At 56.3% G+C, this 26,966-nt stretch overlaps 1 protein-coding gene across 3 annotated transcripts in view; it reads right to left on the bottom strand.

Annotated features, from left to right (window-relative positions):
* PPP2R3B (protein phosphatase 2 regulatory subunit B''beta) overlaps positions 1-16,515 on the bottom strand; it is a 56,450-nt gene extending 39,935 nt beyond the window's left edge. For all 3 annotated transcript variants that reach the window (XM_028114982.2, XM_028114983.2, XM_088028895.1), the window contains exon 1: positions 15,741-16,515. In XM_028114982.2, the coding sequence (XP_027970783.1) occupies positions 15,741-16,073 (333 nt within the window). In that variant the 5' untranslated portion in view covers positions 16,074-16,515. The remainder of the gene's footprint in view (positions 1-15,740) is intronic.
* Positions 16,516-26,966: the final 10,451 nt, after the last annotated feature.

The raw sequence follows: 26,966 nt of genomic DNA, 5'->3' as shown, positions 1-26,966 counted from the left end.
CTGCTCGGTGTCCGGGACGGCCTGAGCCCAGAGACCAGGTGTCACCAGGAGGAGGAAAGGTAAGCTCACGGTACAGGACAGTCACCTGGGGATGCAGTCTTTGGGGGCCTCCCATGGTGTCCTGGGGGCTTGTGCGTCCACAGGGACGACCCCGCAGGGAAGCTGCACAGGGTGGGCGGTACAGGACCCGGGTGGTGACAGAGTGCAGGACGGGGGGGGCCCGGGGCACCGTCAAGTGTAGCACGCGGGAGTGTGGGGAGGGAGATTCCCCATGGGGGAGGGGGGGCGGGGGGAGAGGGAGCTGGGGTCCCAGCTGAGGTGGGGGCAGGAAGCACAGCAGCTTTCCTAGGTCGGGGCGGGGGTCACTGACCGAGAGACAGCGCAGGCCAGCATCCGAGAGTCCCTGCGCCGCTCAGCGAGGGTATGTGCCAGGCCCCAGAGCCCCCGGGAGGGCAGGCGGGCACGAATGAATGAGGGCTGAGGAGCACGGCGAGCCCGTGGCCCAGACATGCTGCCACAGTCCACACAGTGCCCTGACCCCGAGTCCAGGACACACGTGGAGCTAAAAGCCCAGCCACGTCTGAGGCAAACGCCCCCCCAAAGCCCCAACACGCCCCATCTCTCCCCAAACTCATTCCCCTCCCCATCCTGCACCCAACATGCCCCCATCTCTCCCCAAACTCATTTCCCCTCCCCCATCCTATACTTGCTCCTCAGCCCATCCCCCATCTCTCCCCAACCTCACTTCCCCTTCCGCATCCTCCATGCCCCCCCAACATGCCCCATCTCTCCCCAAACTCATTTCCCTCCCCATCCTGCCCCCAACATGCCCCATCTCTCCCCAACCTCATCTCCCTAACCCTCCCCCACCCCTCATGTGCCCATGTTCCATCTCTCCCAGAATCTCATTTACCCCTCCCCCATGGCCCACCTGCCCACAGGCCCATTCCCCATCTCTGCTCTAATGTCATTTGCTCTTTTCTCACCCTCCACCCCCACTGCTCCTTTCCCCTCATCTCATCTGCCCCTCCCCCATATCTGCCCCTCCCCCCATATCTGCCCCTCCCCCCGTTCCCCACGTGTCTCCTAATCTCATTTCCCCCACTCCTCCTCCACTCCCACATGTGCCTGTGCCCCATCTCTCCCCAATCTCATTTCCCCTCCCCCATCCTCCACCTCCTTCCCACGCCCCCACGCCCCATCTCTCCCCAGTCCCATCTCCCCCACCCCTCCCCCAGCCTCCCATCCCCTCCAATCACCCTGCATAAAGCCCCATCTCCCTCCCAGTCATCACGGTGGTCCCCACCATGCCCATGGCCCCTGGCCACCATAGCCCCGTGCTGACCTGCCCAGGGCCACGTCCAGACCCACACTCCAATGCGCTGGGCTGAAGGAAGGCAGGAACCACCCCCCTCCTCCCGCAACTCTCCCCCACAAGAAACCCCGTCTGAGTCACCACACACACCCCAGAGAACACTCACTGTACCCGGGACACATGCTCATCCCTGCGGAACCCCGCTGAAAGAGACCTTCTGTAACATGAAGCGCTTTCCCACTGGAGGAATTCGTAGAATTTGTCTCCCAAACAGTGATGCTGGTGAGACAGGCTCAACCTAAAACAATCCGCCTTTCCCGGGGGGGGGGGGGGGGGGGGGCAGACCCCCTGATGGCAAGTCACCGTGACTCAGGCAGCAGCAGGAGGAGGGTTTGCCAGTCCCGCAAACATCCTAGGGAACCGTCGACCAGAAACCACCAAACATTCATCTTCCGACCGGGTGGCAGGAGATCCTCCGTGGCTGGTCCCACTTTCATGGTCTTAGAGAGATCCCAAACACACTTTCCTCAAAGACACGGAACAACGTACAACACAAACCACCTGAACACAGAATTCCCAAACTGGAAGACACCATCAGACAGAGGAAAACACAAAGCGTGTAAATGTTGACACGTGAACAAACGAAACTCCAATTACAGAATCAGCAAAAGCAGCTCTCTTCCTCCCCCTGAAAAGCCCTGTTCCATTCTGTGGCATTTTTTTCCTTAGGCCACACCAGGCGCTAACTCCTCACTAGCAGAGAAAGGGCAAGTGTTTCACGTGGCAAGTGTCTGGAAACCCAGATGCAAGGCACTTAGGGAGCAAGCGAACGAACAGAGGTCCAGCTTCCAGCGCTGCGGGCCTGTCCCCCACATCCAGCCCCCGTCCCCTCTCCCCCGTCCCCTTCCAGTCCGCATGTCCTGTCTCCCCCTGCACCTGAGCACTAGGGGGCGGGTGGAGGGCCAGTGGCCGCAGAGAAACCTGAATGACTCGGGAGTTCGCGGGAAGTCTCAGCCTTTTCAAGGACGTGGTCCCCTTAAACCACTGACAAGACACACGCGCACACACACACGGAGACGTAAAGCCAGGTGTGAGCGCTCTCAGCTCGTGAGAATCACCACAAAGTCCACAAGCCGATCTGTGACTAAACACCACCCAGGCGTCCACGGTCGCTGCTGCGGTCTCTGAGTATGCCCACACAGCGCTCACAAAGCACGGCAGCGACAGCAGGGAACGCGGCCGCTTCCACGGCCATGGGGAAAGGTTCCCTCCGCTCACGAGGGTAAAAGCCCCCGATGTTTACGACTGAGGTTCAAGCCACCGGCCAACGCCAAACCCTCTCTGCACTGGAGAGAGAGAGCCGCTTCATCACAGACCCCCTGCGGTTTCCTGACCTGAGCTGTTCTGCCACTAAAACCACAGGGAGGGAAGCTGGGGCTTCCTTTTAGGGAAGGCCTTCCCTGACACTCCAGCGCCACACGGGACACCTGCTCTCTACAGCCACGACATAGCCGTTGGGGGGGGGGGGGCACGAGTGCAGGTGGGCACCCCGGGGGGGGGGCACGAGTGCAGGTGGGCACCCCGGGAGTACGAGCGACGGGGGGGGCACGAGTGCAGGTGGGCACCCCGGGGGGGGCACGAGTGCAGGTGGGCACCCCGGGAGTGCGAGCAGGAGCCCCCCCACCCGTTCCGGGGGGGATGAGTGCAGCTGGGGACCCCGAGAGTATGAGCAGCCCCCCGCCAAACGGGGGGGAGTATGCAGGTGGAGACCCCGGGAGTATGAACAGTGCCCCCATCCATTCCAGGGTGGACACGCACAGGTGGGGACCCCGGGAGTACAAACAGCTCCCCCATCCATTCTGGGGGAAGGACAAGCGCAGGTGGGGGCCCTGGGAGCATGAACAGCTCCCCCAACCATTCCGGGGGAGGGACGCGCGCAGGTGGGGACCCCGGGAGTACAAACAGCCCCCCCAATCTGTCCCGGGAGGGATGTGTGCAGGTGGAGATCCCGGGAGTATGCCCCCCAATCTGTCCCGGGAGGGACACACGCAGGTGGGGGCCCCGGGAGTACGAGCAGCCTCCTCAATCTGCCCCAGGAGGGACGTGCGGAGTACCCGCAGCTCCCCCCATCCGTTCCGGGGGAGGGACGCACGCAGGTGGGGACCCCGGGAGTATGCCCCCCAATCTGTCCCGGGAGGGACACGTGCAGGTGGGGGCCCCGGGAATATGAGCAGCCCCCCCTCAATCTGTCCCGGGAGGGACATGTGCAGGTGGGGACCCCGGGAGTATGAGCGGCCCTCCCCCCCGATCCAGACCTCAGCAGGGGCCACGGGGGAGCCTCACAGGAGACGCACACCACACCACAGGAGACGCACAGGCACCCCCGCCCCACCTGGACCTGCTGGAAGGCCTTGAGCCTCTTCTTAAAGCGGGAGGGCAGCACGAAGTCACAGCCGCGGGCCAGGGAGGCGAGCTCCTGCCTGAGATCCGGGTCCTGGCGTAGGGACAGCTCCCGGAGCCGCATGTCCGCCCGCATGGGCCGCCGGGGGCCAGGCCAGGCACTGTGCTCGCGCTCGCGCTCTCGGGGCTGGGCCGGGCAGGGGCCGGCAGGCTCGGGGCGGCAGCTGGGCCCGGCAGGACAGTCTGGGTGGCCCGGCTCAGCGCGCTCCATGCGTGGCCGGCCGGGCGCTCTGGGGGCCGGCCCTGGTCCGCGCGCATTCCACAGGCTGAGGAGGGCACATGGCTGCAGGGTGGGGGAGGCGGCCGGGCTCCGCTCCTCCCCACAGGCCCCTGGCCGTGCAGGCGGGAGCCACTCCCGGCCGGAGCTGTTGTGGCTGAGCTGCCGGTGGGAGGGTGGGAATCCCAGACGCAGCTCCCCGCACGCACGGTGACCCTGTCTTGTGGCTCAGCCCAGAGGGACAAGCGCGTAAACAGGTCCGCAAGGATACATCTCGGGACGGGCGCCTCTAGTTCTGGGGGTGGGGGCGACAGGCGCTCTCCAGAGGAGTGCAGTGATCTGGGGAAGAGTTGGCCAACACAGGGAGGGATGAGAGGAGGCGCTCTGCACAGGAGTGAAGTCTGTCCAGGACACAAGAGAACCTGTTACAGAGCTGGCTCCAGATCTCTGCTGGCCCCCACAAGCCCAGATGCAGCCAAAGCAGCTGCTTTCTCCCTGAAACCGTGCCAAACACAAAGGGGTCTGCGCACAGCACCCTCCCTCCCGGCACTTAACCCTGGAGAAAATCAAGCACAAAGGGTCCTCTGATGCTTTCGTTCCACAAATAGGGCTGGCGTGGGGGGAGTATTCAGGATTTTATAGCTTTCCCGCCCTTCTACACAATGTAGATAACGTAGAATAGAACGGAGATCAAGTCACTCTGGTAACAGACAATGGAAGCCAACAGGGTAAAAAGTCATGAGCAAAGCGGATGGGATACAATGTAACATAAGCTAGAGTAGCTAACCGCAGAAGGTAACACACGATGTAGAGCAGGTAAGGTAGGATACAGTGTACATAAAACAAGATGTCACGGAACACAGAGAAGGAAGAACGTAGGTTAACACAAGAAGAACACAAGATTGTGCAGATGCTGAAGAGTGTACCCCACGTAACTGACGTGTAGGGACATGCACCAGACTGTAGTGACTGGTCATGCACAGCAAACGGGGTGGCTCCAAGCAGTGGGCTGAGAGCAAGGACACCCGGATCCCTCAGAGCGAGCACACCTGCACAGCCCAGAGGAAGCACACCTGCATCGCCCAAAGCGAGCACACTTGCACAACCCAGAGCGAGGACACCTGCACAGCCCAGAGGAAGCATACCTGCACAGCCCAGAGCGAGCACACCTGCACACCAGAGAGAGGACACCTGCACAGCCCAGAGCAAGGACACCTGCACCTCCCAGAGTGAGCACACCTGCACAGCCCACAGCATGGACACCTGCACAGTGCTGAGCAAGGACACCCGCACTACCAAGAGCGAGCACACCTGCACACCAGAGGGAGGACACCTGCACAGCCCAGAGCAAGGACACCTGCACCTCCCAGAGTGAGCACACCTGCACAGCCCACAGCATGGACACCTGCACAGCGCAGAGCAAGGATACCCGCACTACCAAGAGCAAGGACACCTGCACAGCCCAGAGGAAGCACACCTGCACAGCCCAGAGTGAGCACACCTGCACAGCCCACAGCATGGACACCTGCACTCCCCAGAGCGAGCACATGTCCACAGTCCGCAGCATGGACACCTGCACTCCCCAGAGTGAGCACACCTGCACCTCCCAGAGCGAGCACACCTGCATGGTGCAGAGCAAGGACACCCACACTACCAAGAGCAAGGACACCCGCACCTCCCAGAGCGAGCACACCTGCACAGCCCAGAGGGAGCACACCCGCACCTCCCAGAGCGAGCACACCTGCACCTCCCAGAGTGAGCACACCTGCACAGCCCAGTGCAAGGACTGCCACGTGCTGGGACAGAAACACCCGAGTATCGAGTGAGTATTATGTTTGGGAACTAGGCAGCCTGGAGAAATCTCTCCATGGACATCACTCCTCCTAGGGAGAAAGACGGCCCTATTTTTGTGAGGACACGTGTGGGGCACTAACTGGGCAGGCCTCACCCGGTCTCCTGGTGGCCCACGTCCCAGGACTCCATCTGGGATCTGTTCATCCTGATGCCCCCGGCCCCTCAACCAGGCTGCTCTTCCGGCTCTGTAAGGGTCAGATGGGCCTACTCTCCATCCCAACCCGTGTCCACCTTGTTCCAGAAGATGCGGGGTCTTTTACCTGTCCTCGCCTCTCCCTTCCACCCTCCCCGAGCTCTCTTCTCTCCCTTCCTTCTGCTGAGGTTTAGCAGGAGCCTACCACCTGCCAGACATAGTGGCCATAGGCAGAGAGTTCGCAGGGAGGGTGCAGTCCAAGCTCACTGCGTATTTACTGCTTGTTTCAAGAACCACACTCAGAAACACGAGCGTCCCGAAAACACACACATGACCCCCGAGCAGCACGAAGCAGCGTTTGGCTCCATAACATGCCCCTTTCTGAACCAGGTCCCACACAGAGCTGGACAGGCCCTTCCTTCCCAGACCGGCTAGAGCTGGGCCCCCAAGAAACTGCAGGACGCCTCGTCAGCCCGCACTTGGCACGTGGTCTCCCAGCAGGTGGATGCAGCCTGTCTTTCCCACTCCAGGGACAAAGACATCCGAGAAGCCATGAGAGTGGTTCCAAAGCAGCGACTCAAAGCACACTGCACCCACCTTCCCCTCCATAATGGGCTTCACTTTTGTTTTTTGTTTGTTTTTTAAAGTAGTTTCAGGTTTACGGAAACATGGAGCACAAAATACAGAGTTCCCATGACCTCCCCAACCACCCTTCCCCTGCAGTTCCCCCGATTATGAACATCTGGTGCCGGGCGGTACATCTGTGAGAAGCGATGAGCTAGAACGTTATTAATGGAATTCCACCGAGTCCATTCGGGCTCATCCTGGTGCTGCAAGCATCTATGGGTTTGGACACCTTCACAAGGACAGGACTCCACCAGCACGGGACCGTGCAGAGCGGGGTCGCTGCCTCAGGTCCCCTGGGCCCGCCTGGCCCCATCCCGGCAGCGCTGGCCCTTTCACGGGCTCCCTACATCTGCCTCTGGCAACGGGTCATCTAGTTGGGGCCACACGGGAGGCAGCCTTCCAGACCAGCTCTGCGTTCATTCCACACCATCTAAGCACCCCTCCCTGTTCCTGCTTTCACTCCTGTTCAGGAGCTTGGCCCCCTCACTTCCTTCTCCTCTGCCTCCTGCCTGTGTCGGCCCTAGTGCATCTGTCTTCCCCACTTCCTGAATGTCCTCTAGGATTCACGGGTTTGCCACCAACCCCCTCTGAAGTCTCCAAAGAGACAGACCAGAGCAGTGTGTGCAAATCACCAGGTGACAAGAAAACGAGGGTGCTGAGTGACCCGGGAGTGGTGTGTGAGGCCACAGGACAGGCGTGCCGCTGGTCCATTCGGACCCAGATGCCACTTGCAGGAAGGCCGCCCAAACACCTCATGCCTGGGATGACCAGAGCCAGGAGCCATGCAGGGATCGGACGGGGCCACAGGGTGCCCCAGCCTACGTCTCAGATATAGACCCAGGCTGCTTGCTGTGTGGCGTTCCTGCCACCACAGGCCACACCTGCTGATTTTCCTCCGTTCCCTTTCCCTACACACCTTTGGGAAGAGATGCCCTTTGTGTAGCCTGAACAAATGGGCAGGCCCTCCCCTGCTTCCCCTCTGCAATATGACTCTGCAGCCTGTCCCACAAGAAGAGAGAGGGTTATGCCCCACGCTCAGATCTGGGCTTGTGCGCTAGCCACACATCACTGCCACAGACAGGAGGGAGTGTGTGCACGGCATGGGGGCGCCCCTCCCTGCTACTGAAACACTCCTGCTGGGGCTGCACACGCGGGGCTGCACAGGCCAGACACCTGTGCCCCTGAGCACAGACGCAGAAGACCTGCCCCAGCGAGCTGGCCTAAAGGGCCTGCCCCAGATCTGTGAGCTCAGCCAGTGCCCCGTGTAGTTCCTAAGTCTGGGGCGGTTCGTTCACAAGCAATCCCACGCAGCGGTGACATGAGCAGAGCACAGGAGGCTGGGGGCAAAGCAGACAAAACCGTCCACCTGGTTCGACACCTGCTCGTGCCGTCACCAGATCGTATAAAACGATGCCGTTCAAATTCAGGTCTCTGGTGTTCCCATTTGAAATGTGTGCAGTGATGAAAGCACACACGTACCAACAACCACGAGGGCTGCGTAAAAAAACATGAAGCATACCGGCCTGGTTCAAGTAAGATGCTGCTACAAACAAGCCATTTTATTCCAAATAGAAAAAAGAAAGCTTTTACTCATCTGTCCACTTGTACATACATTCTGGGCAAAGATTAGTGCTCTTCAAACTTTCAGAGGTATGTTTATAAGAGAAATGAGAGAGCGAGCGAGGGAGGGAAGGATGGAGGGAGAAGTGTCCGCATTCCCTGCCGTCTGACTAATCTTTAGAAGTGTTTTTCCCCAGGAGCAACTTCAGACCTTCGTGACAGCCCAGGAGGGAGGTCATGGTGACATTTACACATGAGGAAACTAAGGCACGGAGCTGGAGTGCCCGAGGCGCACGGCTAGCAGGGGATGGCATGGGCCTGGCACACGCAGACCGGTGACCCTAGGCCGGGATGACCGTCAGGGGTCACTTCCCAAATGGAGACCATTTTTGCCGCCACTGCAGCAGCTACTCTGAAAGCCACATGATGTGGAAGCATTTGGAAACAGAAAGTTTGCAGAGACACACGTCCCCGAGCGTTTCCACCATGGTAAAGCAGCGCAGGCCCTGGGGCCACGGGCCAGTCTGCAGACACGGTCACGAGACGTGGATAGGGCCCATTGCCACGGGGGCAAGAGCGGGCAAGCGCTCCCTGGGAGAAAGCGTATGTATGCACAGCTCCGACTGCGTGCGCCTGGACACGGCGGCTCGGAGACCTGTCTAAAGGGGGCCGTGTCCAGGGCGCTGCATAGGTGGGAGGGGAAACAGGCCTGGCTGTGGATGCGTCTCCTGCCCACCCCCCCACTCTACACAGGAGAACGAGGCAGTCAGGACACACGCTCTAGAACAAAGGCAACACTGTACTAGGAGCAAGGACCTCCGTGCCTCCTTGTGGCATTCTGCCCACGGCGCTTTGTCCTTGCACCAATGAGCTGTTTAAGCTCCCGAATTTATCTTCCGATGCTGGTTTCTAACTGACACTGAGGTGAGGGTCTGTGGGCTGTGGGGCAGCAAGGTCCTGATACCTGTTTGGACCTGCTCCGTGATGTACGCTTTGAAAATCTCTCTCAAACACGAAGGGCAGACTTCTGCTTCCAGATGAGATGGAGGAACAGACAGCAGACTTACAGACGGCCTGAGGTTGACACAGCATCAGAAAGAGATGGTATCAATCACACATGGTCTGACAGAAATCGTAGAAAGGGGGAAAACTCACAGCTCCCTCTATGAGGCCACTGCTCCCCGGACAGCAAAGCTAGAGCCATCGTCATAGAAGAAACCACCCCGATATATCCTCCCTACACAGACACGCAGATCTTCACAAAACGCCAGACGCAGAACCCAGCCACGTATAAAAAAGATCATTAACTATGATCACGTGGGCTTCATCCAAGGGATCGAGGTTGGCTTAACATCCAAAAACCGAACAACACCTCACCCAGACCGTGAGTGCGGGCGCACACACGGACGTCTGCATCCGTGCATCTAACAGACTCCGAAATACGTGCAGACATCTGTGCCCACCACTGGTCGGCAAAGGTGCCAACACATTTCAAGGCAACAACAATGGTCTTTTCAAAAAATGACGCAGCAGCAAAGGGGTAGTCAGAAGAAAACCCAAACCCAGAAACTTACCTACGACCACGCATAAAACTTAACTTGAAATGGATCACAAATCTAAGGAAAGAAGGAAAGTTTTTATAACTTCTAGAAGAAACAGGAGAAAATCTTTTGACCTTGAATCTGGCCAAGATTTAGATTACAGGACGTCCTTCTAGGGATACAATGAAAATAAATGATATGTTGAACTTCATCCAAATGTAAAACTTTTCTGCTTCGAAAAACACCAGCAAGAAGGGAAAAAAAGTCCCAGGGCAGCAGGAGATTTCCCAAACACAGGAGCTGAGGAGTCCCAGAGCTGTATCCAGAAGGCAGGAGAATGGTAGCAAGTCAGTAAAACTAGAAACCGCATGAAGGGAACACAGGTAAAACATATGAATCAATGATTCCCTGAAGATATATACACACCCCCCCCCAAGCCAGTGAAGAGCTGCTCCACACCCTTGGTTATCAGGAAGCTACCTTAACCCACAGAGACCTACGGCACGCCCACGTTCCAGAACAGGTAGGAGCCTGACAACACGGCGCTGCGCCAAAAGTGCACGCGCCGGAACCCTCACACGTCCCTGGCGGGAAAGTAAAACGGTGCAGCCACTTTGGGAATCAGTCCAACAGCTTCCTAAAATGTCAAACGTCCATTTACCACAAACCCCAGTCATTCCACTTCAGGTATCTACCTAAGAGAAATGAAAACATACGTTGACCCCAGGACTTAGAAGCAAATGTCCTCGGCAGAACGACTCACGACCACTCTAAAGTGGAAAGCAGCCCAGCTCGCTGCAGGAGATGCGGTGAGGCGCCTCCGTGCAATGGGGGCCATGAGCAAACAAGTCCCAGCCGGGCGCGAACCGCTGGTGAGCTCGCTGCAGGAGATGCGATGGGGCGCCTCGGTGCGACGGGGGCCGTGAGCAAACAAGTCCCAGCCGGGCACGGACCGCTGGTGAGCTCGCTGCAGGAGATGCGGTGGGGCGCCTAGGTGCGATGGGGGCCGCGAGCAAACACGAAGGCGTCCCAGCCGGGCACGTAATTTCTATCTAACGCAGCAGTTCAGTATGTGCAGGATCCACGTCACGCTACAACGCTGTCTGCTTTGGGGGCACGGTCGTGTCTCGGGAGCGGAGCAGAGTTTTGACAGAGTCGTAAAAGGGCAAGCACCACCTAGTCGAGAGAACAACCACCTGACGTTTCCAACGGCCAGCATGACAATGTTGCACCGGCCCACCTGCTGTGGAGCTGTTCTGGGTGTCTCTGCAAGTGTGGGGAGGTGGGCGACCCTCTGTGGGTGACATCAGCGACAGCACCTGTGAGCTGCAGGAGAGGCTCACCTCTCCAGGATGTACATCCAGACCACCTTCTCCGGTGTTGGAGACAGCCCAGCTACATGGTCAGACGGTCAGACACACCCTCCTACCTCCTGATGGACACCCGTGCACACCCCCACCTCCTCACGGAGCCCCCACGTACCCCCTACGTCCTCATGATGAAGCCCTTGTGCACCCCCTATGTTCTCATGATGGAGCCCCCGCGCACCCCCTACCTCCTCATGATGGAGCCCCTGCGCACCCCTTACATTCTCACGGAGCCCCTGCGCACCCCCTACCTCCTCATGATGGAGCCCCTGCGCACCCCCTACGTCCTCATGATGGAGCCCCTGCGCACCCCCTACCTCCTCATGACGGAGGCCCTGCATACCCCCTACCTCCTCACAGAGCCCCTGCGCACCCCCTACGTCCTCATGATGGAGCCCTTGCGCAGCCCCTACGTCCTCATGATGGAGCCCCTGCGCACCCCCTACCTCCTCACGGAGCCCCTGCAAACCCCTAACTCCTCATGATGGAGCCCCTGCCCACCCCCTACGTCCTGATGATGGAGCCCCAGTGCACCCCTACCTCCTCACGGAGCCCCTGAGCACCCCCACCTCCTGCAAAACAATTATCTTACAAAGGACTTGCATCTAAGTTATGTATAAAGAGAGGATTTGAACAGGGGTGTCACGATGGCCGAAGAGCAGGTGAAAAAAAAACTATTTATCCACAAGAGTCCTTAAATTTAAGGACATCAGATTTTACGGTCAAAATTGTATTTGCTGATGCTTGTAGTACGTGAAAAATTCACATCCCCTAATGCATTAGCAGACAGCTCTGCTTGAAGTCCACAAGGGTTAGCAAGGAGCTCCTCAGCCCTACAAGCTGAAAATGCTCTGAAACGTGGTGCTACACTAAAGCGTCACTAGAATTATGTTCTACCCTAAATACACATCAAATCTTTTCCTGTCAGACTTGTGTGAAGGATGAATTAATGTGGCAGAAGGTAGTGGGATACTGACCACTGCAGGGGAAGGAGTAGGAAGGAGCCCCTACGAGAGTCTGAACTAGCCGCTGGGCAGGGTCACTGAGATACCGAGCACTGTGGAGAAGGAGTAGGAAGGGGCCCCACTGAGTCTGAACTACCTGCTGGGCAAGGTCACTACTGACCACCGTGGAGTAGTAGGAAGGAGCCCCTGCAAGAGTCTGAACTAGCCGCTGGGCAAGGTCACTGGGATACTACCACTGTGGAGAAGGAGTAGGAAGGGGCCCCATTGACTCTGAACTAGCCGCTGGGCAAGGTCACTACGGACCACGGTGGAGAAGGAGTAGGAAGGAGTTCCACTGAGGTCTGAGCTTGCCGCTGGGCAAGGTCACTACTGACCACGGTGGAGAAGGAGTAGGAAGGAGTTCCACTGAGGTCTGAGCTTGCCGCTGGGCAAGGTCACTACTGACCACGGTGGAGAAGGAGTAGGAAGGAGTTCCACTGAGGTCTGAGCTTGCCGCTGGGCAAGGTCACTGGGATGCTGACCACTACGAGGGAGGAGTAGGAAGGTGCCCCTGCGAGAGTCTGAAGTTGCTGCTGGGCAAGGTCACTGGGATAACGACCTCTGGGCTGACGGAGTGGGAAGGGGGCCCAGCAAGAGTGTGAACTAGCCGCGGGGCAAGGTCACTGGGATACCGACCACTGTGGAGAAGGAGTAGGAAGGGGCCCCACTGACTCTGAACTAGCCGCTGGGCAAGGTCACTACGGACCACGGTGGAGAAGGAGTAGGAAGGTGCCCCTGCGAGAGGCTGAAGTTGCCGCTGGGCAAAGTCACGGAGATATTGACCACTCGGGGGATGGAGTAGGAAGGGGGCTCAGCAAGAGTGTGAACTATCTGCTGGGCAAGGTCACTGAGATACCGACCACTGTGGAGAAGGAGTAGGAAGCGGCCCCTGGGATACTGACCACTGTGGGGGAGCGGTAGGAAGGAGGCCCCGGAGCAAGTGCTGTACACTTGAAAGTCAGGTGCACGGGCTGTGGCAGAGTCTTCCTCTGCTGGGCATCGTTACTGGGGTACGAAGTAGGTGCAGAGACAGCGCATGCAGGCTAAGCTCTGACTCCCTAGGAAGAACGCCCTTAGAAGCTCGTTCAGGGCTTTGCCTGGTTGGGATCGTGGTGAGGGACCCACGGAGCCCCTGCGGTTCAGCACTCAGGCTTTCCCTCTGTGGAGACAGGTGGGAGACACTCCAAGTGCCTGTTGCATGTAGCGTGTTTGCCAGAGGCATCGAGCCAAGCGTGTGTGGTGCACATCCCTGGGGCGGGGAAGGTAACAGGGCAGTCGGACACTCAGGGTGTGTGGACTCCCTGGTCTCCTCTTCCTCTAAGCCGGGGAATTACACGGGGCAGGGGTGAAAAGGAGCTGCTGGTGGCTGGCGGTCAGTCCTTGGGTGTCTGTGCACTCTGGAGAAAAGATGTGTCATCTGTGAAACCTGCTGTGCAGACCCGGGAGCGTCACCCGTCTGTCCCCTGCCAGTTGGCCCTTGGGAACCGGGTCTTGGTAAACACCGCCTGACACAATGCGTGGACGGGCAGCACAGGAATGGGCCCCTCGCATCTGGTCCCCGTGAGAACATGGGTCCCCTTGGCAGTCCACTTCCCTAAATTCAACTGAAACGGTCCGTAAGTTCCACACACGCGAAGACGTGTTTAAAGCCAACCCCACATCCCAGACGAGAGCCATCACTATTTTGTGACCTGGGGGGGGAAGGCGGAAGACAAAGCATTCTGCTGTTCCTCAAAAGCGCGGCACATGCTGGTTGTGGAAACTTTAAAGCAGAGGAGGAATCTCAGATTTCCTCAGGACGCAATTCCCACCAAGCCTTCCACGCCTCCGCCTGGGTCCCAAGCTCCCACGCCCTGCACCGCCCACTCAGCTCAGGCCTCAGGGTTCCAGACACATGGCTGCACGCATCAGCACTGTGTGAACCTTGCCTGGGGAGCGAGAGAAGGGGCGGACGGAGAGGCAGACAATCTCAAGCGGAGTCCACAGTGAGCGCGGAGCCCACTGGGGCTGGATCTCACGACCCCGAGATCAGGACTGGAGCCGAAATCAAGAGTCGGGGGGCTCAACCGACTGACCGGGAGAATCGTGATCACACACCAGCCCCACCATGTGCGCGCACCTTTCCTAAGTGCTAGCGGCCAGCCGTGGAAGCAGGTCCAGCATCCGCGGCCCAGAGTGCTGCATGCTGCCCAATCCCACAGGTGGCCACGCACAGACCCGGCCCAGCAGCCCGCCTTCCGCAGTCAGACCGCTACGGCCTCTGGGGAAAACTGGACATCGGATCTCCACTCTGAACCTCCACTCCCTGTGCCCCCTGCCTTCTCCTCGCTCAATTCAGTGCCTCCCCCCAAGTCGCAGGCCCCCTTCCTGCCCAACCTCTCTCCCAGTTCACAGACACAACCTCTCCATGCTCGGAACACCTGAGGAACGTAATCCCCCGGGGTGCATGCCTCTGGGGCCTACTTTACAGAAATATGTCCTTTCCAAGGCATCCAAGTGGCCCTCCTCCAGCAGGGCTGACTTGCCAACATCTGCAGTCCCAAGAGGGTTCCCACGACGTCACAAAATACAAGAATTCACCTGTGAGTGGTGCTCGGCCTCAGCGCTGAAACCTATTTACCGACAAGCAGGCAGCTCGCTGAATGAGACCTTGGCCGTCCAGGGGGAGTACGGATGCCATCATGGGGAGGGAAACCACTGTCCCTACGGGAAGAACCCTTCTGAGCGCTGGCCCTTCTCACAGATCTCGAGGCCTCTGTTAAAACGAGTGATTCCGGCAAAACTGCCCCCAGCACTAAGGTTCTGCGGTGCAGTGGGAAAGTGACTGACCAGAGCTCAAGGGATGGTCCGGGGGCCCTGCAAGGTGCAGACAAGCCTTCCTGTGGGGTTCCCTAGAGGGTCTAAGCCAGGTGGTGTCTAGTGTGGCCTTTGGGCCCAGTTCCCACTCTCCGTGCAGACTTACTTTCTGGGAAAGGTCGTCAGGTCCGCTGGAACAGGCCAGAAAAACACCAGTAATTGAGAGCCAAATGAGTTTTCCTGCAGGGAGGAGCACCTCGCAATCTGCCCTTAGCGGCTGGTCCGCTGGGGTTGGGAAGCTATCAAACGAGTGATACTACCATACGGTTCGTGTTGCCGATGGGACACTAGCTCCAACGGAAACGTCTTCAATGTCATAAACAGGTTCGGATGCAACGTTAACATTTCCGGCTTCAGGAGTATTGCAGGTCCATCGTATGCACCAGCCGCCACACTTGCCGCAACACCCGGAGCCAACATTTTGTGACTTCGAACGCACACAGGATTACGCACCAGAGACCAACCTCTTTTTTGGTACATGGCTGGCTGACTGCAACTACTGTAGACAATTTAAGGAGAAAACCAGACAAATGAAGGATAAAACCTCTAGGCTCATTACTTAAGCCGAGAAGAAACTGCGAAGTGGGCACCCAAGACCAAAACTCGGAAAGACTCGAAAGGAACTCCAAAAATTCCCACCCGAGGACCAGCATGGGGCTCCGGCAATGTCAGAATGTTTCAGCACATAGGGCTTCGTTTGGGGGAAAAACCGCGCAAACGTGAGTGTTTTCACGTGTGACGCTCCCCGCACCCCTGAGCCCCAGGTCGCTATGCACCCGACTTAGCAGAAGTGAAGCGTAACTTACTACTCGCGTCCCCGCGGATCTCCGAGTCCCTCGCACGGGTGGCCCGGTCCTGGGACTAGCGGCGGCTCCCAGCGGGAGCGCGGTGGACGCGGGAGCCGGGCTGGGCGCCCCCAGGCTATCGAACACCGCGGGCTTGCAGACGGGGGCTGCGGCTGCTAGTGGGGGCCCGGGCTGCCCTGCGTCCCCACCGTCCGTCTCAGTCCTCCCGGGCATCTTGATCCTCTGCAGACAGTCCTGGAGCATCGTCTGCGTGCTGGACTCGCTGAGCCAGCACAGGAACAGCTCGTCCACCTTCATCTTGAGGACGGGCTGCAGGACTTTGCCGGGCGGCATCTCCAAAGCGTGGACCCTCCTTCCCGAAGAGCCTCTTCCTCCTGCACGCCTGCCTGGCGCCAGGAACCCAAGTCAGGCCTGAATGGACGTGGGCGGAGCAGACGATGGCTGCAGGCGGGGGTCGCGGGCCCCGGGTCCAGGGGTCTGGGGGGTCACGCGCCCAGGGTCCCCAGGAGGCGGGGTCGCGGGCCTGGAGCCCGGGTCCTAGGGAAGGCTGGGGTGGCGGGCCCGGAGTCCGGGTCCTGGGCAGGCGGGGGTCGCGGCCCGGAGCCCGGGGTCCTGAGGAAGGCTGGGGTGGCGGGTCTGGAGCCCGGGTCCCGGGGTCCTGGGGTCCCGGGAAGGCGAGGGGTCTCGGGCCTGAAGCCCGAGTCCTGGGGTCCCGGGAGGCGGGGTTCGCGGGCCCGGAGCCCGAGGTCCCGGGAGCAGGCGGCGGCCCGGCCCAGCCCGACGACGGGGCGAGGGGGCGAGGGGGCGAGGGGGCGAGGGTGCGGGCAGTGCCCGGCCCGCCGGAGGTCCGGGCTGCGGGCGGCGCCGGCGTCTCGGGGGCTGCGCGGACGCCCGGGCCCGGCGAATGGTCGGCAGGAGCGTCGCTAGGCCCGCGCAGCTCCGGGCAGCTTCAAAACGGGCGCGCCGGCCGCCTTCCCAAACAAGGTCGCCTACGCCGTGCGTCACCGCGACGCGTGGCGTCATCACGGCGGCCACGGGCGCCGCACGCCAGCACGCACGCCTCCCTGGCTTCGGACGCAGCGGCCTGCGGAGTCCTTGGCCGGGGGGTGGGCTTTGATGCAAGCGGGGGGCGTTTAGAGGCTCGGTGGGGACGGGGTGGGGGCCGCCCCACACGAGGTCTTCCTGATTTTTGGCTTTTTAGGGGTGCAGCCCACGCCCGCGAAGCGACCTTGAAGGCGGGGGAGGTGGGCCTGCGTGCTCACGGGGGGGGGGGGGTTAGGCCTGGCAACTTGAGCATGCGCAGTGCGTGCCAGCCGAGAGCGCGCAGGGAGTCTGATGGTCCGGAGGGGGCGGGGGCGGGGGCGGGCATGCGCAGTGCGTGCCCGTCGGGAGCGAGCCGGAGGCCTGGCCGTGGCTGGCTGGCGGGCATGCGCAGTGCGTGCCCGCCGAGCACGGGGACGAGCGTGCGCGCGGCGGAGGTCGGAGCAAGCGCGAGCCTAGGCAGGCAGTTTCTACGTTAAAAGGGCAACTTCAGATCGTGAAAGGCCCCGTTTACGTTAATTTTGTTTATCAAGCGGTAATGATGCGTTGGACGCGAGCAGCTCTTTTAAACGTCAGCTCTTTCGCATGAGGACGAACTGCGTTTGCTGCAGAAATAATAAATCTATTGTGTTGGAGGTGCAATTAATTACCTGAATGACCTTTTGCCCCCCCCCCCCCCGCTAGCTTATTTCCGTTTAACCGGCTCGTTTAATCATACACAGTGCACACATGCCCTCTTTGTGTTTTTGGTTTTGGGTTTTTTTTTGTTTTGTTTTTTTGTTTTTGGTAAAGACGTTTTCTTCTCCCTAACATGATTTTGTAAAATAGTTTTCGCTTGGGTTCGCCCCGTTTTCGGGGGTAATTTCAAGGCTTCAGGAGCTGGGTTCCACTCATCAGTAGAAACATAGCGGACTCACTGAGTGTCCGGTTTTGTGTGTAATGATTTCCAACTGTCTGTGTTTCGCAACTGCAGCTGAAACTCCGTGTGCACCCGCTCGTGGGAGCGCCCTAATGCAGGAATCCCGCGAAGTTATTTCTGTTAATTGGGAAGCAAATGCTTGTGTGGGATGCTGTCGTTTCTGGACAGAAGTAAGTATTCATACAGATCGCCCTTTGGGTTTATCACATACAGACATCTTGTCAAGGAACAGACGTGCCTTTCACCCCGGGTTTTTAAACGAGCTGTCGCTCACTGCTCCCTTCATCGCTGTGGTTTTGGCAAGGAAAGGACTTTTTTTGAGCCCCTGCACAAGACGGCTTTATAAGTCCGGGGGCCGGTGGTGAGACCCAAGGTAGTACTGTACAGCTTCCAAGCGGACAGAAATAAGGTCCAGGACAGGAACAGAATGCACCTTCAGTCTGTGCTGGCCCGCGAAGACCCTGTCCTGCGAGGACAAAGAGGTGCTGTGGGACCCCGAGGCCCCCCGGAGTCAGCCCTCTGCGGGGCTCGCCCCGAAACAGGAGCACCATCTGCTGATGACACAGAGGACGCTCTGGTTCTGCCTGACTTCCAGTGGGGTGGCAGGAGGGCCCCCTCAGGACAGAGGGATGAGGGTGGGGAGGAGCCAGTGGAGAGGAAGATTCCCGAGGATTCTGTGGGGGGGGGGGGCGAGAAGCAGCAGAGTCGGCTTCCCTACTGTGTTATCCTGGGGAGCTCGCAGAGGAAGGCGCTGAGGTGGTTGGAGGGGAGGGTGGCCCCTTCCTTTGCCCACCCAAACCCAGTTCCCTCTGTTCACCGCAGTCTGCCCGGCCCCTCAGAGCTGGTCCACACACCCCCCAGCTTCACCTCCATCAGGGGCTGGCTGCTCAGAAAGGCAAACCCATCACTGCACAACAAAACAACAATGTGTCTTTCTGCAGAGTCCCAGGTAATTGATGGCCCACCCATACTTGGGGAAGGAAGACGCCCCAAAGACAAGTGCCTATGAGGTCCGATCTCACGGGTCCCAGGCTGATCCTAAGCTGCAAGTACACACACTGGAAATCGGAGTGATCAAGTTTATATCTGCCAAGTACATTCATCCAAAACGAGTTGGGTTTTCTTCTTTTTAAAAAATCTCTGTTTCTATCATTAGAACGAACTTCTGGGTGCCTGGGTGGCTCACTTGGTTGAGCGGCCAACTCTTGATTTCGGCTCAGGTCATGATCTCAGGGTCATGAGATCGAATCCTGAGTTGGACTGGTGCTCAGCGGGGAGTCTGCTTTAGATTCTCTCTCTGCTCCTCCCACTCGTGCCCTATCTCTCTAAAATAAATAAGTAAATCTTAACAAAAAAACGAACCCCAGAAGAGCCAGAAATGTGCCTGTGTTTGGTTTCAAGTGATTTCCTTCCAAGAAGCTTACCAGAAGCTTAATGACATTCCTTGTGTCAGGTCTTGAGTCTAGATACTATTTATGAATTCTGCCTCTCTGTCTCTTCTCTTCCTGTTTTATTTGCTTCACTTTGCTGCTGACTGACTTCCTTTCCAACATTTGGTTTTGTTTGCTGCCCCATGGCACGTCCTTTCATACAATTTTGAAGTGTGAGAATTGGGTCTTTTCCTGTGCCCCTCGAACACTCTGTAGCAGTGGGGTGGGTGAGTGGACCGGGCTGGTGGGCCAAAGGGCGCATTCCACGACTGGGATGTTTCATGTCGCATTACTGTCACGGGATCGGTTCCTTTTTGTGAAGCGGTCACCCCTGCTCCCCCTTCCCTCCAGGACTCAGCCCACGACCCAGCGTCACTGCCTGCCCTTGATTAAAATGGTTTTCCATGACAGTTTTCCAGCAACAGAACCACAGATGAAATGGCCTTGGAAGACTTTTTTTTCAGCAAAGACGGTATCATGGTCATTCCCTGGGTGCTATGCTATTCCTGTCGCCAGGACAAAAAGTGTAGAAAACATCCATTAAAACTTTCCAATCTAAGCAGTGGTGTTTTAGGTAAAATGCCATACGGACCTGGTAATTAAGAAAAATAATAATTTATTTTGTTAGCACCCGTCTTAATAAGCTTTCAAAGAAGAATATAAGTGTTGATCAAAACAACAAAAGGAAACGAATTGATAACAGCCCTAACCAAACTAAAGAGAACAGAAAAACCGTGCTTAAAAAAAAAAGTTGTTCAGATTTGCCCTTTTCTCCAAAGAGTTTTACAGAGGTTATGCACGTGTGCATTTTTTTTCTTTCAGATGTCCCTGTATTTTCCTGATTCAAGATCCCAGTTTTAAGCAGTGACGGGGCGGGGGGAGGGGGGCGGCTCACAGACAGTGAGGCTGTGTCTCCACGGTCCTGCAGATGAGAGTTGGCTGCTGAATGATGTGTTTCTGTCCAGCTCCCGCTGGGATGCTTGGGAAGCTTTCACTTCCTGCTATCAACTCGCCTGGCTCCATCAGTCCTTTCTTAATTTATTTACGATGTATTTATTATGCTGGAATGTGGCGTAATTAAGCTGCCGCCTATTGGGTCCTCTGAGTGTGTACTACAAGCCTGAGGACAGAGATAAATAAAAGATGGTTCACAATCTCAATGATGTCCTAGTCAAATGGGGTGGGAGCAGGGATTTATAGAATTAGATAATTCAATGCACAATTATGCGTCACAACGTGGAAGTGTGAGGAGAGAAAGGAAAAATATGCAGGGAGAACTGGCTGAGGGAGGGACCATCAGCCTCACAGAGGGCGCTCAATAAGTGGACATGTTCAGGACAATTTATACTGGAAAGCAGAATGTACTGAAGGAACACACAAGAAAAGGAGCTTCAAAGGCCTCCTGAGGGGCTTCTGTACCAGGCAGACACGTTCGGACTTTCTCCTGCACAAAAAATTGGAATCAGGAGGCTGGACAAATAGAGATCCACGTTACCTTGTGGCGAAGCAGTTGCTACAATGTGGCTTGCAATAACCTGGAAGGTGGGAAGTGTGCCTGGCTCCCCTGTGGCGTTGGGAAAGGGTGGGAAAACACAGCTGCAGGCTGGTTGTTTCTCTCTGCGTTTGATCAATAACAACACAAACGGTAGAAGTTTAGAGAAGACTGGGCCAGCTTGCAATCAGAATTTTAGAGAGGATACGGACAGCCCCCAAAACTGCAGGGTTGAAAAAGGAATCGGGTTTTCACCCAATCAGAAGTGTGTGCATTACAATACCGCCTTGGGGGACGGGGGAGACCCAACGCAGGTTTAATCCCCTTTGTGAAAACCCCTGAAAGAATGTAGGTGCACAGACGGGCTCCCAGAAAGAGCCCCGAGTCCCTGTGACCAAGTTTAGGGAGAAGAGCCAGTGCGGATCGGCCAACTTCTTGCCACGGTATAGATACTCTAACCAGAGAGTTTGGGGATGGTTGTTACGCACTGGCAGCTGACTGATACGTACAGTTGGAGCCATTGAATCAAGCTGGGGATTGAAACGATCAAATACGTCTGAGGCATTTGAGGCGCTTCGCTCTGGCGGGGAGGAGGAAGATCGGTTATAGACATAGGAACCCACGCAGCCGTTAGTGGGCTGTTGGGGCTTTATACTGTGTGTCAGTCATCTGGCTCTGCTGTAACAAGTTGCCACAAAGTCGGAGGCTTAGGAGAACACAGAGTTGTTCTCCCACATTCTGGAGGGCACAAGGCCAATGTCAGTCTTACTGGGCTGAAGTCAGGGTGTCACAGGGCTGGTTCCTTCTGGACGCTCTGCATGGACCTGTGCCTTGTCTTTTCCAGCTTCTGGTATCCACCTTGGCTCAGCGCCCTTGCTCCACCTTCAAAGCTCATCCTTCCCACGTCTGCTTGCCTGTCATGTGGCCTCCTCCTCCTCTGTGCTCCCATCTCCCTCTGCCTGCGTTGCGTAAGGACCCTTGGGATGACACTGAGCTTACACAGATATCCAGGATGATCATCCACCTAAAGACTCACTTCCTTTATTATTAACATCAGTTATCATCAGTCTTACCTCGCTAGGGCTGCTGTGCCAACATACCACAAACTAGGTGACTTGACCAATCGATGTGCATCCTCTCCCAGTCCTAGAGGCTGGGAGTCCAAGACTCTGGAGACTGTGAGTGTGAGATCCAGATGGGGCTGGACGCTGGGAGTCTGAGATCCAGGAGGCTGGGAGTCTGAGATCCAGGAGGCTGGGAGTCTGAGATCCAGATGGGGCTGAGGCTGGGAGTCTGAGATCCATGTGGGGCCGAGGCTGGGAGTCTGAGATCCAGATGGGTCTGGAGGCCGGGAGTGTGAGATCCAGGTGGGGCTGAGGGTGGGAGTCTAAGATCCAGGCGGGGCTGAGGGTGGTTCCTCCTGAGGCCTCTCTCCTGGACAAGTACACGCTGTGTTCTCCCTGTGTCCTCATGTGGTCATCCCTCTGTGTGTCTGTGTCCTCATCTCTCCTTATAAGGAAACGAGTCATATTGCAATAGGGTCCATCCCTATGACTTCATTTTATCTTAATCACCCCTTTAAAGACCCCATCTCCAAATACAGTCCCATTCTGGGGTCCTGGAGGCGAGAGTTTTAATGTGTATTTGTGGGGGGGGAGGAACACAGTTCAGCCCATTATGGGGGGAAAGGATGGGTTTGAGAGGGGTCTTGGCACATGGACATTAGCAATCAGTATGACTTGTGAATATTGATTGTCCAAATAGCAGCAGAAAATTCAGAAGCAGAGAAAAGACTTTGCGTCTATTTGATTCCTTTAAATCATTTCTGTCTCATTATTAAGATTCTCTGTCTGCTGAAACGTCATTTTCCTGGTCTGCTTTAGATCTTCGAGCTTGTTTTATTACACCCATTTAAAGTCTGGCAAGTGAGTCCAATGTCTGGGCACAAGGTGCATGATTCCTCTTATGTGAAATGTCCAGAATACAAAAATCCATGGAAACAGAAAGCAGTTTAGTGGTCTCCAGGTGCTGGGGAGGGGGCTGGAGAGGGACTGCTCATGGGGACGTGGTCTCCTTTTGGGGGGATGAGAATGTGCTAGAACCAGATAGAGGTGGTGATTGCACACCTTTGGGAGTGTGCAAAATGCCACTGAGTTGTACAATTTAAAGTACTTATTTTTATATTATCCGAATTTCACCTCAATTTTTAAAAAAGGAAGCACGTAGGTAGAGAATACATGAGAGGTGGTCAAGGGAGAAACCCAGGTGAGGAGTGGGAAGACAAGATGCTGATGGAACCAGAAAAGAGTGCTGGAAGGGAGAGGGACAAGGCCTCCTTGAGGAAAGGCGTGCACTCTGGCAGAGGGCCCTCCTCTCGGTGCACACAATCTCCCCGTTGCCACTGCGGTGCTCGGGGACCTTTCTCTGCTTCTACGCTCTCTGCGGCTCTGCGAATATTTCAGATTTCTGAGTAGCTCTCATTGCTGATGGTGCTCGATGGTTTGCTCATCATTTCTCTTTTAATTTTTATAACCATTTGGGTGTGTAAGTCTTATTAACCAGCCTTGCTGGAGGGATGAAGCAACCAGGCATTTGGGGATGTTGGCTGGTGGGGGCTTCGCATCAAGGTTGTGTGAATGAAAACCAGACAGACATGGTCAGAAGCCCACTGTTGCCTCTAAAAAGTAAAACACTGTTCTTATGTACAGGACTGTTCCCTCCACCCTGGGTGTGAGCGTCCAGTGGCAACCCCAAAAGTTTTGTCCATGTCCTGACCTCCAAACCTGGGAAGGGGACCTTAACTGGAAATAGACCTTTGCAGATGTGATGAAGTGAAGGATCGGAGATGAGCTCATCTTGGATCAGGGTGGACCCCAATCCGCTGACAGGTGTCCTTGTAAGAGACACAAGAGGAGACACAGAGGAGAAGCCATGTGAAGACAGAGGCAAAGATGGAAGGGACGTGGCCACGAGCCCAAGGACACCTGGAGCCCCAGAAGCTGAAGAGGCAGGAAGACCCTCCCCTGGAGCCTTGGGAGAGAGCACAGCCCTGCCCCGCCTGGATCTCAGTGGTCCTGCCCCATCTGGATCTCAGACTCTGGTCTCCAGATCTGGGGGAGCACAAATTCCTGTGGTTTTATGCACTCAGTTTATGGGAATTTGTTATAGATGCCCCAGGAACTAACACCCTGGGTACTTGTTAAAATGGGAAGATTCTGGTGAAATAAGGCCGGGAATCTGTGCTTTGATCCAGCTGGTAGAGGCAGCCCTCGAGGAGACTCTGAGAAACTCTGTATAATGAGTACAGTTTGTCCATTTTGTGTATTTTAAACATGGGTGGGGGGGAAGTCAAAGTAGATTAATTCTTCTCCTGAAGAGAGCCAGGGATGCCTGGTATTTGGTCTCATGAGAGAGCACCAGTTTTGTTTTGTTTTGTGTTGTATTGTTTTGTTTTTTTAGAGTAGTAGAGGTGGATCTATGCTCTGTAACTTTCTACTTTCCACTGACTGAAAAAGTATTTTTTCCATGGCCTCAGTGAATGAATATTTGTTTTGGGGCAGGAAGTGGAGAAAAAGACTGGCCACATCCCCTCCTTAAGGCTCAAATGTTTAAGATGTTAATTGCACAGGGATGAGCTCCTGCAAACCCCGCGCAGGACAGATTTGTCCTGCAGTTCTATCCCGGTTCCCGGGATCCTCGAGGGACCTGTGAGCTCCCTGAGGGGGGCCACCCTCTGGCCTCCAAGCACAAGGCCTCCTGGAGCTGCTTTGCCTTCTCTTTAACTCGTCAAGACTGCGTCCTGATTCATCGGAGGAAAGCCAGAGACCTTGACAAATACCTCTTTGTCCCGTGTGCCGGTTGCCAGGCCTTGTTTGGAGAAATAAAAGTTAAGTCGAAAAATGCCCCTTTTCCATTTTCATCTCTGATCGAATTCTCTCCTGACCCCCTGGTTCCCCACGGCTGTGTTTCAGGGTTTGATGATAAGGAAAAGAATTTTGTATTTGGATAATAAAATTTCCTTACTTGCCTTCAGCAACCTTCAACTCAATTTCCTGTCCCTGGAGACAGTGTATATTATAGAATAGAATCAAATTCCTTATTCGTAGGGAAAAAGTTCCAATTTAATCTGAATATTCAGCGCTTTGCACTGGTCAGGGTGATGGATGGCGTATGGAAATGATTCTGGTTCAGGTAATCAAATGGCAGAATGCACTCTGGTATTGAAAGAAATAATGAAGTCTATTCAATATTCTATAAAGTGCAGAAATGCACATCACACTGTGGAGACCCTGCGTTCTCTTATTACCTTACCAATACCAGCTCCGTCGCAAAAATAAGTAATAAATAAATAAATAAAGGGTGGCCACAAATGAAGAATTAATGTACGTGAGAGCATGTAAAATGTAACAGCCATGCGGGGCAAAGGCGGCGGTGGCGGCCTGCCGCTATTTACCAGGACGAATACGGATTGAGGAGAGAAGGGGGTCTCGTTGTAAAGAATAAGGGGAAGCTTCCAGATCTCGCCAGAGACACGTTTCCTGATAAGGACCTAGGGAAGGGGGTAGACTGATCCTTTGGGGGTGAGGGAGAGTTAGAAGCACCTCGTCATCCATAAATCCTGCTGCGTGTTGGAAATCCGGGACCACAGGGAAGATGACGCCTTGGGGAGGCCTGGGCAGGACTCGGGTGCTGGGGCGTGACACGGTGTCAGGGTCAGGAATCAGCAGCAGAAAATGACGATATTTGGGGCCTGGCATGGGCAGAGCCGGGTTCCGGCTGCCGTGCTTGTGTAAGTAGTCTGGGGGATGCTAGCGCTGAGCACAGAGAGCTGCCTGTTCCATCTTGCTTCCCCTGGGACTCCATCTATTTTGGCGTCATTAGTGACAATGATCACCATCATCTGTATTCCTAATTAGACGTGATGTGTTTTCCGACTGTGATCTTTTCTTTACGCTGCCCATGGTGGGTGCAAAGCCTGTTTCTTCCATGCTCAACAAGCAGGTGACATCTCGGAAAACAAGAGGACAGGTGAGCTCCATGGCAGGGCAGCCTGGCTTTCTGGGAGGTGTTTCCAGAAGGAAAGCTGCTTGCCTGTCAGCATTCCATCGACACATGTGAGCTTTCCAGCGTCCCACATACACACAGGGTTCAGCTCCATCCTTGTGCGCACTGGACGGCAAAGCAGACCACTGGACTCCCAGACACCGGTGGGACCATCAGGGCAGAGATGATCTAGATGCCAGACTGACGTGTGTGACCTCTTCACCCCTGGTCTGCTCACAGATGTGACCTCTCAGTGACCTGGGCATGGCCTGGTCCTGGGCGACCTCTGTGAGCTCACCATCCCCAGGTGACCCCTGCGACCTCACCACCCTCATCTGCTCACAGACATGACCTCACAGTGACCTGGGTGTGGCCATGGTCCTGGGTGACCTCTGCGACCTCACTGCTTCCTGGATGACCTCCATGACTTTATCACTCTCATCTGTTCACAGACGTGACCTCACAATGACCTGGGTGTGGCCATGGTCCTGGGTGACCTCTGCGACCTCACCACCCCTGGGTGACCTGTCACTCCACCACTCCTGGTCTGCTCGCAGATGTGACCTCTCGGTGACCTGGACCTGGATGTGGTCTTAGGTGACCCCTGTGACCTCACCACTCTCATCTCCCTCATGTGACCCCAGAATGAACTGGACGCGGACCCCATCCTCTGGTGATCCTTGTGACCTTGAGCTGCGTGCACTTTTTCTTCGTGTCACTGCTGTGCCGGCCCTTCCTCACCTGGGCACGGATAGGTACCCAGGAGGCCGAGCAGCCCCTGCCTGCCACACTTCCCTCTTGGGCTCAACAGAAGATGCAATCAAGCAGGGAGCAGGGCTGTGGGGGCTTTTTGGGACCCCGACTCCTGCCAGCCTCACTCCCGGGGCTCCGGGTCACCTCCCGATGGGCCAGCCTCAACATGCTGGGTCTGTCCATGGCTCCCTGAGCGACTCACAGCCCTTTGGCAAATCTCTTCCTCTGCTCTGCTGCTCAGAACACTATGTTATCGCACTGAACTCTTCAGGTGTCAAATTTTTATTTAAAACTTTTTTATTCAGGGGCACCCGGGTGGCTCAGTTGGTTAAGCGTCTGCCTTCGGCTCAGGTCATGATTCTGGGGTCCTGGATCAAGCCCCGCATCAGGCTCCCTGCTCAGCGGGGAGCCTGCTTCTCCCTCTCCCTCTGCCCCCGCTTGTGCAATCTCTCTCACTCGCTCTCTCTTTCTCTCTCAAATAAATAAATAAAATATTTTCTTTAGGTAAAATTCACATAACATAAAATTAACTATTTCAGGGGCACCTG

The sequence above is a fragment of the Eumetopias jubatus genome, unplaced genomic scaffold (assembly GCF_037043125.1).
Source record: "Eumetopias jubatus isolate StellerSeaLion01/CBP00866 unplaced genomic scaffold, mEumJub1_p1.0 scaffold_11, whole genome shotgun sequence".
NCBI classification, from domain to species: Eukaryota; Metazoa; Chordata; class Mammalia; order Carnivora; family Otariidae; genus Eumetopias; species Eumetopias jubatus.
Note: the sequence above shows the minus strand (reverse complement) of the source record. Positions and strands in the feature narration are given on the sequence as shown.